At 39.3% G+C, this 14,584-nt stretch overlaps 1 protein-coding gene and 1 long non-coding RNA gene across 2 annotated transcripts in view; one reads left to right on the forward strand and one right to left on the reverse strand.

Annotated features, from left to right (window-relative positions):
• CDYL2 (chromodomain Y like 2) overlaps nucleotides 1-4,215 on the forward strand; it is a 38,015-nt gene extending 33,800 nt beyond the window's left edge. The window contains exons 5-7 of the mRNA XM_089540002.1: nucleotides 607-817; nucleotides 1,305-1,448; nucleotides 3,629-4,215. Of these exons, the coding sequence (XP_089396128.1) occupies nucleotides 607-817; nucleotides 1,305-1,448; nucleotides 3,629-3,787 (514 nt within the window). The 3' untranslated portion in view covers nucleotides 3,788-4,215. The remainder of the gene's footprint in view (nucleotides 1-606; nucleotides 818-1,304; nucleotides 1,449-3,628) is intronic.
• LOC149305996 (uncharacterized) lies at nucleotides 3,115-13,582 on the reverse strand. The gene is made up of 3 exons (XR_016282461.1): nucleotides 13,495-13,582; nucleotides 11,094-11,243; nucleotides 3,115-3,760 (listed from the first exon to the last, which is right to left on the reverse strand). It is a non-coding gene; the product is annotated as an uncharacterized LOC149305996 (long non-coding RNA).
• Between the last annotated feature and the right edge of the window lie 1,002 nt (nucleotides 13,583-14,584).

The raw sequence follows: 14,584 nt of genomic DNA on the forward strand, positions 1-14,584 counted from the left end.
TGGACTTCAATTCTGATGACCAGGGTTCAGTTCCCCACTCAACCATGGAAACCCACTGGTGACCTTGGGCAAGTCACACACTCTCAGCCGAGAAAACCCTGTGGTAGGTTTGCTGTAAGTCAGAAATGACTTGAAGACACAGAACAACAACAACAACCTGAAGATGCTGGGTATTAAAACTCAGACTTTCTATGGAAGATATCGCATGCCAAATCTGCATCAGGATAGATGCGGGTTGTAACTGTCACCAATGGATCTTATGACATTGCCCTGTGCTTGGGCAGTAGGCAACCTGTATGCGATCCGGGCTTCTCCCACAGCTTTCCATGAATGGGATTTTCCTATTCTTGAAAAACTGCCAGAGAAGCCCAGGTTGGATATGGACTTGGCTGGGCATAGGGCAGTGCAATATGATCCATCGGTGACGGTTACAAGTCGCGTCTATTCCGGCATAGATTTGGCATGAGATAATCTCATATGTGCAAAGCAAGTGTGCTGAGCTTTGGGCTCCCCCCAAACAAATGTAAGATAAACCTTTCAATTTCTAATAGGATCTTTGGTATTTTAGAATGTGATTTGTAACTGTCTTCTTCTCTTCTATTTTAGGGATTTTGTAAAAGCGTTCATTCAGTTTAAGAAGCCAATTGTGGTTGCAATCAATGGTCCTGCCCTAGGCTTGGGAGCTTCTATATTACCCCTCTGCGATATTGTTTGGGCAAGTGAAAAGGCCTGGTTTCAGACCCCTTATGCAACGATTCGGCTTACTCCAGCTGGCTGTTCATCTTACACCTTTCCACAGATACTGGGTGTCGCTTTGGTAAGACAGCTTCCTGCATGTTTGCTTTTGCCCTGATCCAGATAAATAAGTTGGATCCATAGGTGTCCTTTTTACATTGACAAGAGCTAGTTCTGCTCCAGAAGCACTGTTTCTGTCTTATTAGAAGAGCATCACACCACAAAAGGAAAATGAAATCCAGATATGTTGTTGTCTTTATGCAAGCTTTTGCTCAGCCATTTGTGCAAAGCTCTTCATGTTTGTGGTTTAAACCAAGGGGCAGGGCAACTTTTAAAGGCCCAGGGGTCACCTAAATTCCCTGCTAGACATGGGGGGGCATTCCCACATAACACGCTTCTAACAGATAACAGGCAGATCAGTTTTAGAAACCTTGTAAGCATCAGGGGCAATTGTTAACAACTGTGCAGTACAGACAGAGTCTGTGCCTGCAAATATTATGCAAAGTGATGTCCTCTTTTACTATCTGCTTTAAGCATCCATTTAATTAAAAGATATTTGATCCTTGCAGGCAAATGAAATGCTGTTTTGTGGAAGGAAGCTCACCGCACAAGAAGCCTGCAGCAGAGGACTTGTCTCTCAAGTTTTTTGGCCCACGACATTTGGGCAAGAAGTGATGCTGAGGGTAAAAGAAATGGCATCCTGCAGTGCAGTGGTAAGAAATGTGGAAATGGCTGTGTAGAGAAGAGGTAGAAATTGTGCAGAACCCATGTGGGCTGTGAAGGATTCTTGGGCTACCCCATCTTTTTAAAAAATGGATGAGAAAATGGACAATCATGCCAGTGGCATAGCAGTGCCAAGGCTAACAGAGGCAAAACCTTGGGTCCTTTTAACTAGAAGAATCAGTAGCTGCCCCCTGCCCTCCTGCGATAGTGAGATCAGAGATGATGTGCTACTAATAAGCTAATAATCTAAACATTATGGGGTTGGGATCATAAAATCATAGAGTTGGAAGAGACCACAAGGACCATACAGTCCAACCCCCTGCCATGCAAGAACTCACAACCAAAGCACTCCCAACATATGGCTATCCAGCCTCTGTTTAAAGACCTCCAAAGAAGGACTTTGAGGGAATGTGGTCTACTGCCCAACAGCTCTTACTGTCAGGGATTCTTCCTAATGTTGAGGTGTCACTACATAGCCACGATAAGAACAAGGTAGGTTCCCTGGGCAGGAGGTCATTGCCCAAGGGAAATAGTGAAAACTTGCTTCCTAAATGACCACTAAAGGACATACACAGAAGAAAATTGACATTATGCCTGTACATGTCACTAACAGGACTCCAGCTTGACTAACTGAATAAGTCTGCAGTTCTGAAATAATAGTTCCTGCAAGCGTGAGCTGAGTTTCCACACTGGCCATCTAAGATGCTCTTTCCGCCTTTTGTATTAAAGACTGTAGCTCTGCTACACCTCTCTGGGAAAGAGAGAGCAGCCTTCTCCTTTCTCTGCAAAAGCTCCAGACACAGCAAGGCACCAAGGAGTTTTAATTAAATGAATTGCAGATTATATCTCTTCCAAGACACTTGGGCAAGAGACACACAAAAGAAACGCTCACTGAAAAGGCATTGTAACTCCCTCGGATTGTGCTGATAAGCATGTATATTGATCTGACAGTGCTCCAGGCCTGATCCTGCATTCCTCAATCCCTATCATTATCTCCCAGATTCTCATTTCATCCTCTGTTTTTATAAGATGCTACAGTGTGGCTGTGTAAGTCAGAAAGCCTTTAAAATGAAAAGGTGATTAGGGGGATATTTTTAAGTGAAGCTAAGAATACTCCCCCGTGGTGTTTTTTTAAAGCATTATATCCTGTTTTTTGAATGCAGTAATAATTGCAAATGACTCCCAGTGGTTTAAAAACATCAAAGAAAATAAAACATGATTTTTTAAAACAAGATATCAATAAAAATATTGCTTTGGGACATGTTTGGATTGAAGTTCCCATACTCCCCAGCCAGCATGGTCAGTAGTCTCTCTGACTGGGGAGGCTTCTGGAAAGTATAATTTGGAAGGAGCCATGTAAAAATTAGAATTAGAAGCAACAAAACAGCCCCCCCCTTATTTACAGGGGATACGTCCCAAAAAACCCCCAATGGGTGCCTGAAACTGTAATGTTTGTGGACAGTGATTGTCCACGAGTAACTGAAATCATGGAGAGCAAATCTGTAAATAAAGGGGAACTACATTGTATTTTCAGACCACCGGAGTGCCACAAACTTGGGAGGTGATTGTTATTGTTGTTGTTGTTTGTTTATTTATATAGCACCATCCAGGTACATGGCATTTACAGTTCAAAAATAAAACATTACTATTCCAATAGTATGAAACACTAAAATACCATAGCACAGAGGAAGGCAAGGTGGTGTCCTGCAGATGTCTTTCGACTGCAGCCCAAATAATCCCTGACCATTAGCCAAGCTTCCTGGAGCAGATGGGATTTGTAGTCAAGAACATAGATAGAGTGCCAGGTTGCCTTCCCCTGAATTAACTTGCTGTGGATGCGAGGACCTTATTTTTTTTAATACTGAACCCTACAGCCTTGTGGAGAGAAGCATTTTCAGGTTGTATATCAACAATAGGCAGGGTTGGAGGTACCCGCAAATCCACTGGTTTTCTTTCTTTCTCCTCCCTCTTCCATTTTAGCCAGCAGAAAGGTCATTCTTGCCATTGATCTGACCTATCCCTTGCAGAGGGCTTCTGAAATTAAACCAGATTTCCCATTTCAGAACTAATGTTTGTTGGAACAGTTTGGGGTCACACTGCTCTTTTCTTCTATCGCTGTGCATATGGTGCAGTGACAACACGGGTTTATAATTTCCTCGTTTTCCTTTAGGTGCTCGAAGAATCTAAATGCCTAGTTCGGAGTTTCCTAAAATCCGGCCTTGAAGACGTGAACGAGAAAGAATGTCAGATGTTAAAACAGCTCTGGAGTTCTTCGAAAGGATTGGATTCGTTATTCAGCTATCTGCAAGACAAAATTTACGAAGTCTGACATCGTGGTTTCGCAACTTGAAAGAGAAACGGAATTATTATTATTACTATTTTTCAGAGGGAAAAAAAGATTTCAGGCTTCAGAGAGGCCTTGAAAAAAATGATAATATGAAAGTCCAACCCATATCCTAGGACTCCTTCTGAGGAATTTGTGACGGCGCGTCTAACATACCTATGGTTGTGTCAGTTTCCTTGTGAGTTAAGACATTCAGTGACTTTTCCCAGCAAGACTGGTTCTTGTTCAATGGAGGAAGCAATGGATATGTTATCCACAGCCTTTGCTGGGAGCACCATTTCAACACAATGATGGCTCAAGAAAACCTTACATTCCACATGCTGGAAAAGCACTAACGTTGCCCCTTGCAACTGCAAATCTCAGTTTCTTTGTAACCTGTTTTATTTTTAATGAAGTGATTTTCTTTTGGCAAACTATAAGCAACTCGTCTTTGCATCGACCCAAACGGCTCAGTTTCAAAACCGACCTACTTTTGTTTCGTTCAAAACATGAATGAATGAATAAATGAATGAATGGGCAGGGTGGAATCTAATTTATATGTATGATGTATTATAATAATAATGATGATGACAATAATAATAATTTTGCAACAACAAAAAAATCTTACTCAGAATTCTTGTTGGTTTCCCCCCCCCCTTTTCCGGTTGAATTTATTTAATTAATTTATTTGCGTGTGCATGTTTACGTCTCCGTGTGTTTTACGTGTGTGTGTGTGTGTGTCACACCAACACGCACATTCAACTCTTGGTATCATTGAAATACTATTATACTTGTTATTATTAACATAATTATTGTAATATTTCCCAGGATGAGACCTGTGTTGCACAAGTGTACAAGCTCTTTGGTTGACTTTAAACGAATGGGTGAGAAAAGGATGATAATGGAGGAAACGGATGAACTGCTGTGGGGCGTTAAGAAGTGGCAGCTACATCCAAACCTGTACCCAAAGGTACTGAACATAGACACCTTTGCTTAATGTTCCTTCAGGAGAATCCATGGGATGCCATAGCTCTGAGCATTGCACAAGTCATCTTCCTCCCCCTAACAACTTGAGGCCTATGAGTACGATGTGCCAATCCCTTTCTTTGTTTTAAAGGGGGGGAAAGCAAATTTACTTACTGTTTTTCTTACTAGTTGGACATTAATAACAGGGTGAAAGGTGCCTAAATCGGGGTACCGACAAAGGTTTAACCATTCCTTTGTGCTGCAAAGCTTAGAGCCTAACCCTCATGAGGCTCCCAAGTCTTTGTTGGTGGTATATAACTTTCTATATAGAAGTCAATAAGAAGTTGCCAAACCATAACATAGACAAGGAATGGCTTTCATGCTTTTCTCATTCTCCAGCACAAACTGGCCTCTTCAGCAGAAAGTTGTGGCAAGACCAAGCTTTCCCTTAGAACAAACTAATGTTTGTTTGCTCTTAGAATGTGGACCTAATGTTTTTTGGAAACATTGAATTGATTTTTTTTCCTCCTCCATGCTGCATTGCTTTAATGCCTTATTGTGTGGATGAAGCCCCCAGGAAAATAATAGAAGGATAGTCTTCTTCAAATTGAGAACTTGACATTCAAGGTGCATTGAAACAGGAGGTTTTGCATCCATGGGGTGTTCCAAATGGCTTGTTTAGTGGATCACCATTTTACTGACTACTGCAATTAAACACTAGTTTGTTTCAAATGGCAAAAGGAAAGTGATTCTTGACAAAATACTGGGAACAAAGGACGAACATTATCTCCTGCTTAAATCAGTTTCATGGACTAGAGAGAGAGTGACTTCCATAAGTGTCCTAAACATTCTCCTCTTCTTCTTGTTGCTGTCCTTTCATTGTCTATTTCATGTTAAGTAGAAAACCGTTTGCATTTAAATCCATCTTTTTTCACATTTCAGAGCTTCCAAAGGTGACTGTTGCATTTTTGCATTTTGTTCTAGTTCTTGCTTTATATTTGGCGGAGCTCCGCTGTCTATTAGAATGTTTCTCTGTGCAAATGAATGCACAATCCGGCATCTAGTTAAGATTTGCTTAAACAATTTTGGCAAGCAATATGCAAAGTGGATTGCAGAGAGATTCCTATCTCTGTGTCGTTCTGCAAGTTCTTCAATCATGATGAAAAAGGCCTGATGCCTCTCTTAGTCTCTGCTAAAAATACATATATGGTGCATTAGAGCACCACAGTCATGCGCCGTTCACTACTGTAGGCCAGTTCAACATCTTTAGTCAGTGTGTGAAACTGAAGTCGCATTCATCAATATGCATTGATAGGAAAATGCATCTAACATGGCATTAAGGAAGAGTGATGCAAAACATATGGTAGATCATCTTTTAAATTAGTCGTTCGTTTCTCGGAACAAGTGATACAGCACCAAATAATGTATCAGGTGCATGAATAAAGTGGCAGAATGAATTATCTTGACAGATATTCTTGTAATTAGAACAAAGGATTTCTATAATACACTTGATTTTTCCCCCCACCATTAATAGTTTCTTCAACAGTGTTTTCTAAATACTCCGATTGTCACATTTTCCTGGCAAATGAATGGCTAAAACACATGGAATATTCTTTCTTCACTTTAAAAAAATGAACTCTAAACTTTTAAAATGTTTTTTTAATAACCATATAGTTAATCTAATTTCAGTTTCATTTTGTAAAAGGACTGTAATTATCTTTTTTAAAAATGCTTCTCATCTAGGTTTATCTTTCTGTCATCACCGGGTATTCAGCTCTATAGATGTATTGTATATACTAAATCAAATATCTTTATTGAATATTCACAGTATTTAATAATAATAATAATAATAATAATAATAATAATAATAATTACAGATTTGTTGTTAAGTACGTTATATGATTTCATGTAAATGGTTTTGTACAAATCTTTAAAGACGACTGCGGGTTTCTTTGCATTTGTAGATATGGAAAAGTCAGCAATTCATTTCTGTGCATTGGTCTTGCATGTATATTTTTGCTGTACATAAAAAGCGTGGCTTAGCTGGGTACCCTTCTGTTTCAACGGATAAGCTTTCAGACTTTAATACAGTATATATTTTCAAAAATATAAACTTTTTATATCTCCGTGGTAGATTAGGGTAAGCGTTTTAGGCAATCTTTTCCCCAAAAAATGGCTAACCATTTCTTTTAATCTCTATCACTCAGAGGCTGGTGCCAGTTGTTTTCCACTTAGAAGCCTATTCTCTCTCTTACCCTTAATAGATATACGCAGGCAGGGTTTTTTTTGTTTTGTATAGTTTGGATGGCTTTTCAGTCCAGCCTTGAGAAAAAGGAGAGTTAAAGCTATAAATCTGTATAAATTTACTGCATTTGTGAATAAGCCTTACCACTAGGTTGAATCAAAACATTGTCAACTGCATCATAGCAATGGGTCTAACTAGATGTGATGGCAGCGGATCATGTTTTTGAATAGGAAGGAAACCAGTTGCGGGTCTTATCTGTCCCATAAAGGCTTCCACCTGAAGGGCTGGAACCCAAAACTTCAAGCAGGAACTTCATGGCATAAAAGAGTATGGGCATACCTCCAAACATCATGCAACTCACAAAAATGTGTACAGAGGTATATGGCCACTCATCCCATTCTAGTTCCCCATTCTTTGATTTAGAACATGTGTCCGAATTGTGTGGCCAATGGGTCACCTGCAGCTTTTCAGTGTGCCCTCGGACCCTCTGCAATTTTATCCCCCCTTCCAAAAAAATACCCCTCTGATCCCCCAAAATGGAGATCTCCATAGGGCATCCTTTTCCATTGTAAGATTACTTGGAGAGATGCCCTATTTTTCAGACCCAAATAAGCTCCCTTTTCCCCCCCGAATCATGACTTTCCAGTCACTTTCAGTCTTGAAACGAAAGGCATGTACAATCAGGCTGCGTCCACAGAAATAGTCCTGGTTGGCACCACTTTAATAATAATAATAATAATAATAATATTTATATCCCGCCTCTCCCTTTTTGAGGATGGAGGCGGGTAACAGCAAAGTTCAAGTATAAATTATATAACCAGTCATAAAAACATTCCCTTCATCTCCTCAACCCTCCTATCCTCCCACCTTCACACATAAATCATAACAATAAAACCATACGATAAAAAATAACATTATTTAGAACAATTAAAACTGGAGTGGCATTGGGGGTGGCTGGTTTGGACAGACAAATAGTTCTGTTTTGTTAGGAGTTCAGTCTGGAAAAGAGATCCGTCTTTATCACCTTTTTATAGGCATCAAGAGATGTAATAAGGTGGATCTCTTTTGGCAACTGCAATGGCTCGATGCTATGGTGCCACAACAAACGACAATTCCCATAATGCCATAACATTGAACCATGGATATTAAAAGTGGTGCCAAACTGGATTATTTCTCCAGTGTAGATGCAGCCAATGTGGGGATCCAAGTGGGTTTTAAATGATGGGTGGCCATTCTATGGATATCAACCGCAGTGAGACCAACCTCACATTGAACCCATTCCTCACTGATGTTTTTCTGCACTATGCCAAGCTGCTTTTGCCGTCACCAAAACTAGATATTAAATCAAGATGAAGAAATGGTATTAAAGAGATATAAAGCATTTGGCCCAACCCTGTATTCTAAGAAACCGGTTGGGTTGCCATCACTTCTCATTAGACCCTAAGAAACCACTCACCCGCCCTTGCACCCATCCCCTGGTAGCTGCGTTCAGACAGTTGGCACGTTTCGAATGCAAGGCCTTAATTTTGTTTCCTTGTGAAATGGATAATACGGGTTGTTTCTTTCAAACAACATAGGTAGGTTTGTTGATATGGTACGAAACCATATGTAGCGTCCACCCGGTCATGCGAATCTATCTCAGGCTGTTTTGCGGGTGGTTGTATCTATCAAAGTCCAATCTGGCTGTCGCCAACTCTTTAAGAGACACTAAAGAAGTTTACATAAGAGACTTAGCAGACAATCTTAATCGTAGTGCATTTAAGTACTCTGTATCCTGGATGTGTTATCTCTGTCTACCCAATTAACTGTATGTTTTTAAGCCATACTGAATATCTGTAACTAATACATGGGAAAGTCGTCCACTAACTCATTGAGCCGGTCAACAAGATTTTGGCTTTGAAGGATATATATATATATATATATATATATATATGGGATGTATCTTCCATTAAAAGCAAAATAAGGACCAAAGAGTACCATTTTCCCAACCCAGCATCGGTTGGAAAATGAACCAGTTTCATCTGTACAGCAAAAAAACAGATGTTGACTCCTTTTCAGCATTCATTTTGCATCGCATCTTATTCATTTCAGGGAACGCGAAAACAAGAGAGCAAGATAGCCAGATATAGGGTCTATCTGCTAACAATGTTGGGAAATGAAAGAGAGGAAACGTTAGAATGTCTATTGGTAAGGCTTATTACCAAACCTTAAGAGATAAAGCGAACAACCAAAAGGTGGGGGGGGGGGGGTCAGCAAAAGTGAACGAAATAGCAAAATTTGTCCGCGAAGACGTATTTGATTTCTAATTCGAATCTTGCACAGATGAGTTAAAATGTAGACATTTTCCAATTAGGCCCGTTAATTATTTTGTTGTCTGGATGTCATAGAATAAGATGAAAACAGTTTTCCAATATTTGTGATGATGGTGAGTGCACAGTATAACGAATACGAAGGTATGGGGCACCCCAATAACCCCAATAACCAGTGTTGTAAATAATACTTTGAGGATTAGTTGCGTGCCGAGGGACATGTATCTCTTGATATATCGAATATTTGACTGTCTAGATCAAATTGTACACAATATATTTGTCAATGGTCCTGTAAACTAGTGTATGAACACATTTTTCTGGGTGCCTTAGAAGTTGTATTTTTCATGTGTGTTAATATGCAGTATTTATACATTGTGAGAGGCTGCTTTGAATAAAAACATTGGAACTACGTCTGGCGGCTTTTATATGTTACGCTAAAAAAGAGCCATGGCAAATTTTCGTCACGGAGTGGCAAAGTATAATTTTAGGAAAGCGAACAGCATTAGGAGATCAATAAGAATATAGATATAACAAATGTTTAAAAGATATAGGCTGCCATCCTATTAAACAATCATGATATTCTCAGCTTGGCTAGGACCCTGTAAGTGTTTGGTACTCATTTATGATTGTGATACCACCCAGTCATGAAAATGCCCCCAAAATCCACCTTAAAATCCAGGGAACTGTATGAAGAGACGAAAAGCACAAGAAAATGCAAAATTCAATCATGCACAGGTTGAATATATATATGTGTGTGTGCGTGCGCCAAGGGTTTTATAGACTTTTGAAAGGTAGATGTGCCAATGTTAGACAGTGGGCCCACTGGGGTTTGGTGCCAGGAACTACCATGGATACTAAAATCTGTGGATGCTCAAGTCCCATTATATGCAATGCAATAGTAAAGTAGTGCCCCTCAAATTATATATATATATATATATAATTCAACCTGTGCATGGTTGAATCCGCGGATGCAGAATCTGTGGATATGGAGAGCCGACTGTATTATACCTCATAATGTTTACTTGACCAAGAGGCTATGGTCAGATTTCAGCATCTAAAAATACACAGTCCGCTGCATTTTAGGATTCTGCACATCTGAGTGAATCTACCACATCTGGCCTAGTCTTTCTTGACATTCTTAAGTCCTTTCACATCATCAAAGAAGTCGGGTGCCAAACTATCCACCATTTTAAGTATCTGCTTCCAGTAATTTCACGGAAACTGTTGGAACTCTATGGTGTTCTTCTAGGATCCAGGTTCTCTCTGGAAAAGTGCTGTTAGGTAGCTTTACTCATCTACTATGGGAAAGCTATGGAATATATTTTTAGATTTTTAAATAGTAATATTTCTATAAAGAACGGGGGATCGTAATCTATATCTGAGCTGTCATGTATGTAAGCTGTAGAGAAACATGTGAGTGCAGATCTCACCAAACGCAAATGGATTTCCAAGGAAATCCACGTAGCACCAGGCAATGAAATGAGAAACAAGCGATGAAATGGAAAATGAGCAACAACAGTTTGTTCTTTCTTCTGGCAGCTGGGAAAGTCAAGCAATCCCATCTGTGAAAGACTAAATATGAATTAAAAATTCTTCATTTCTTCTGTCCTCCTCAATTTAACAAATTTCCACCAAAGGAAAAAATGACTAACCAAAACCGATTATGGAATTTAAAGGTTGGAAAAGGACTTAGGGCAAGTGTTTCATATTTCCTGCAATTATTATATATTTTACATCAACAGGCTGATATAGTAATATTGTACCTGTATGTGTTGCTTACTTGTAGACTTACTTGTTCTAAAGGAAAGATTGTGGAAAGCTGTCCAAATCGACTTTGGTATGATAGATGGTGTTATTCTCCTGTTATCCTCCATCCCAAAAGGGTCAAAAATATTTTAAATCGTTGATTCCTTTGCATACATTTGTCATTCAACAGCAGGGTCTAAAATTTAAAATGAAAATGCTGTTAAACATTTATGTGCTATCATAAGGAAGTGTTTCATTTTACCGTCATGCAGTCCAGCTGCGGGGGAAAAGATGAGAAAGTAATAATGTGAGACACATTCTGTGCTGGGATAAGTGCGATAAGAATGAAATAACTCAATCTGACCAGTTTCATTCCCGCTGCATCACTCCATGCAATACTTACTAACACCATTTGCAGACACCTATGGCTTTAAAAAAAAATAGCCCCCAAAACTTGTTTGGAAAACATTTTTTAAATAAATAAAATTTATTTTTATTTTTAAATAAATAAAATTTAATTCAACACCTGTGCAAACTATCTTGGGCCATCCCTGAGCTTAGACTACCAACAAAGGTCTGTTCTTCAGTAAACCCAGATAGAGGCTATATCAGATAGAGACCCAGATAGAGACTAGATGCTCTTGTTATCTCCCAGTCCATTTTATTTCACCTCATTTTCTTCATAAACTGTTGGGATCCGTGTCTTGCTCTGATATGAAAGCATTTAGCAAATGCATTTTATCCACCGCCACCAAGATTCATTTAACCAGGAGAGAAAGATCGCTTTAGAAGTGTGCCTGCTGGGCATCAGGTCAGATGATATCAGTGGATTAAGGGGTTAGTTTTGCTTCCTCTAATTCGTCTCGAACGAAGATTGTGGTCTCTTGGCCCATGGAGCGAGCGACGGTTTCATCCCCAGCCCTTCTTCCCAGTTTAATATGAATAACTGTATTCTCCATTTTGCAGGCTAACATAATATCCTGAGAAGGAGATAAGAGGCAACTCCAGGAAATTGGGAAAGAAATGCAACCTAAGATAAGCTGCAGAAATGTAGGGAATGAATTGTTAATAGCATTAATTGATATTTGGCAAATTCTGCCCTGCTCCCCTCCTCCCGCCATTGAAAATACATCTTAAATATATGGCACTCAAGGATATTTGAAATATTTAACCTAGACATGGAAGAGTTTAATCTCCATTAAATATACATTCTATCTGAAATGAGCAAGAAAATCTAAAGGGATTGCTGACCCTTACTAGTTCTAGGCCTCATAGGATATTAAGAGTGTTGTGATAGATATTATAAAGCAACTGAAATATTTTAATGCTTTAAAAGCACTTGGAAAAGTGTGACTACAGAGGGTTAAGTGAGACTGTCCTCACCAAATCAGAAGAGTTTGAGAAATACATAATGAAATGAGAGTAGGTCTCTAACAACCAAAACCAAAAGGGATCAAGTTCTTCCATACTGCTTGCATAAATGTCTAAGGAGCATGCCATGAAAAAACAAATCTGTCCCCTGATTAATATAATCAAGATATAAGAACAAACCACCTGAGTTTTTGTCCTCCCCAATCCAGTTGTCAATTTGCAATTGTGCAAATAAAATAATCGATCTGTTGTGTTTTCCAGATGTGATGGATTGCAAACTTCATCAGCCACAGAAAACAAGGGTTTTCGGTAACTAAAGCCAAAGCATCTGGACTGATGCTCAGTTTTAATCTAATATTGTATAGTGTTTTACAGTTTGTCTCTTCGTGAACTTGCTTCAAGTGGTATAACCTGGCCTCATTTATCCAAAGCATATTTAGAGTCAACCTCTATTTGCAATCGCAACTGAACACAGCGGGGCACTGATAGCACATCAATGACGCAAAATGGAGATTTTACTTTGAAAATGGGACACCCAATGTCTTTAGTGCCTTTCCTAGGGAGTGAATTAACATGATGATCAAAAGTTATGCAAACCCTTCCCAGACACCGCTGGAATTAAAACACAAATAAAGCAAATATTTAGCCCATCTGTCCATGTTTAATTCTTCCTTCCTGGATCCTCAGCTAGGAGTATAACTACACTACGCATAGCAGTTTGATGCCACTATAACTGTCATGGCCCCATCCTATGAAATCCGTGGATTTGTAGTTTAGTAATCAGAATTCTCTACAAAACAACAACTCCTAGGATACCATAGGATGGAGATGTGACACCTAAAGTACTGCCAAACTGCTGTACAAATTCTAGCTGTCAAATTTCTACATGCCTATATATATATATATATATATATTGCTATATATAGTGCCACAAGCTTGACTGATCAGGGGAATGTTGTGGATATAATATGTCTTGATTTCATGGTGTCTTTTGATAGGCTCCCCATTCTGTTTTTGCAAACAAGCTTGTAAAACATGGACTAGAAGTGTGGCTGTTAGATGGATTTGTAACTGACCGAATGACCAAACTCAGAGAATGCACACCAATGGTCCCTCCTCATACTGGACAGAAGTTATTAGAAGGATGCCATCCTGAGCCTTGTGTTCTTCAACATCTTCGCAAAATCGATGCTGGAAGACAGAGCATGCTTATCAAATTTGCAGATGACACCAAATTAGGAGGGTTTGCTAAGATCCCAGAGGAGAGGATCGGAATTCAGAATGACTTTAGCAGATTGGAAAGGTAACACAAAGGTAACCAGTTGACTTTCAACAGGGAGAAATATACAGACTGGTTTAGGCTGCGAAAAAGGCATGTATCGATATAGGATGGGTGATACCTGGTTTGAAACCATTGTGTGTGAAAAGGATCTAGAGGTCTTAGTAAAACACAAGCTAAACATAAACCAACAGTGTGATCTGATGTCCAAAAAAGCCAATGCAATTCTAGGTTGCATCAATATCGGCATGGTGCCCAAACTGAGAGAAGCCATATTACCAATCTATTCTGCTTTGGCCCGTTTGTTTGTTGCTAGTTGTGCGCTATTGGCATCTGGCCGGCTGCTGCCCGAAACTAAAACCTGGGCAAGAGAATTCAAAGATATAGCCATATTAGTCTGTAGAATCAGTACTTAGAGAAATCTTGTAGCATGTTTGAGACTAATTGAAAGAAAGAAATTGGCAGCATGATCTTTCGTAGACTTCAGTCTCAGCCGGATTGCACTCTCCAATGGAACATCCCATCCATTTCCCATCAATAGCAGTTTGCACATTTGGAGACAAGAAACAGAAACAACTCCAGAGCTGCCTATTATTATTATTATTATTATTATTATTATTATTATTAATATTAATATTAATATTAATATTAATATTATTTTCCCATATCCTTGGAGAATTGAGTCCCAGTGTACAGTTTCAGGGAACAATAGTCTCAAAGCAATGCTCTAATTGAGGACAGATTGGGTTTTCTCTAGGGTACGGTCTCTTGCGAGTGTCTTTGCTGTTTATCTGTAGTCAGCTAAACACAAAGACATGCTCTCCTCCTCCCCATTTTGAGCTTTATTTGGCGCTGGAGCCCAGGAGACAACAAGTCTATTCCCAATA

The sequence above is a fragment of the Sceloporus occidentalis genome, unplaced genomic scaffold (assembly GCF_023333645.1).
Source record: "Sceloporus occidentalis isolate IW3139 unplaced genomic scaffold, rSceOcc1.0.p SCAF_10, whole genome shotgun sequence".
In the NCBI taxonomy this organism is placed as follows: domain Eukaryota; kingdom Metazoa; phylum Chordata; class Lepidosauria; order Squamata; family Phrynosomatidae; genus Sceloporus; species Sceloporus occidentalis.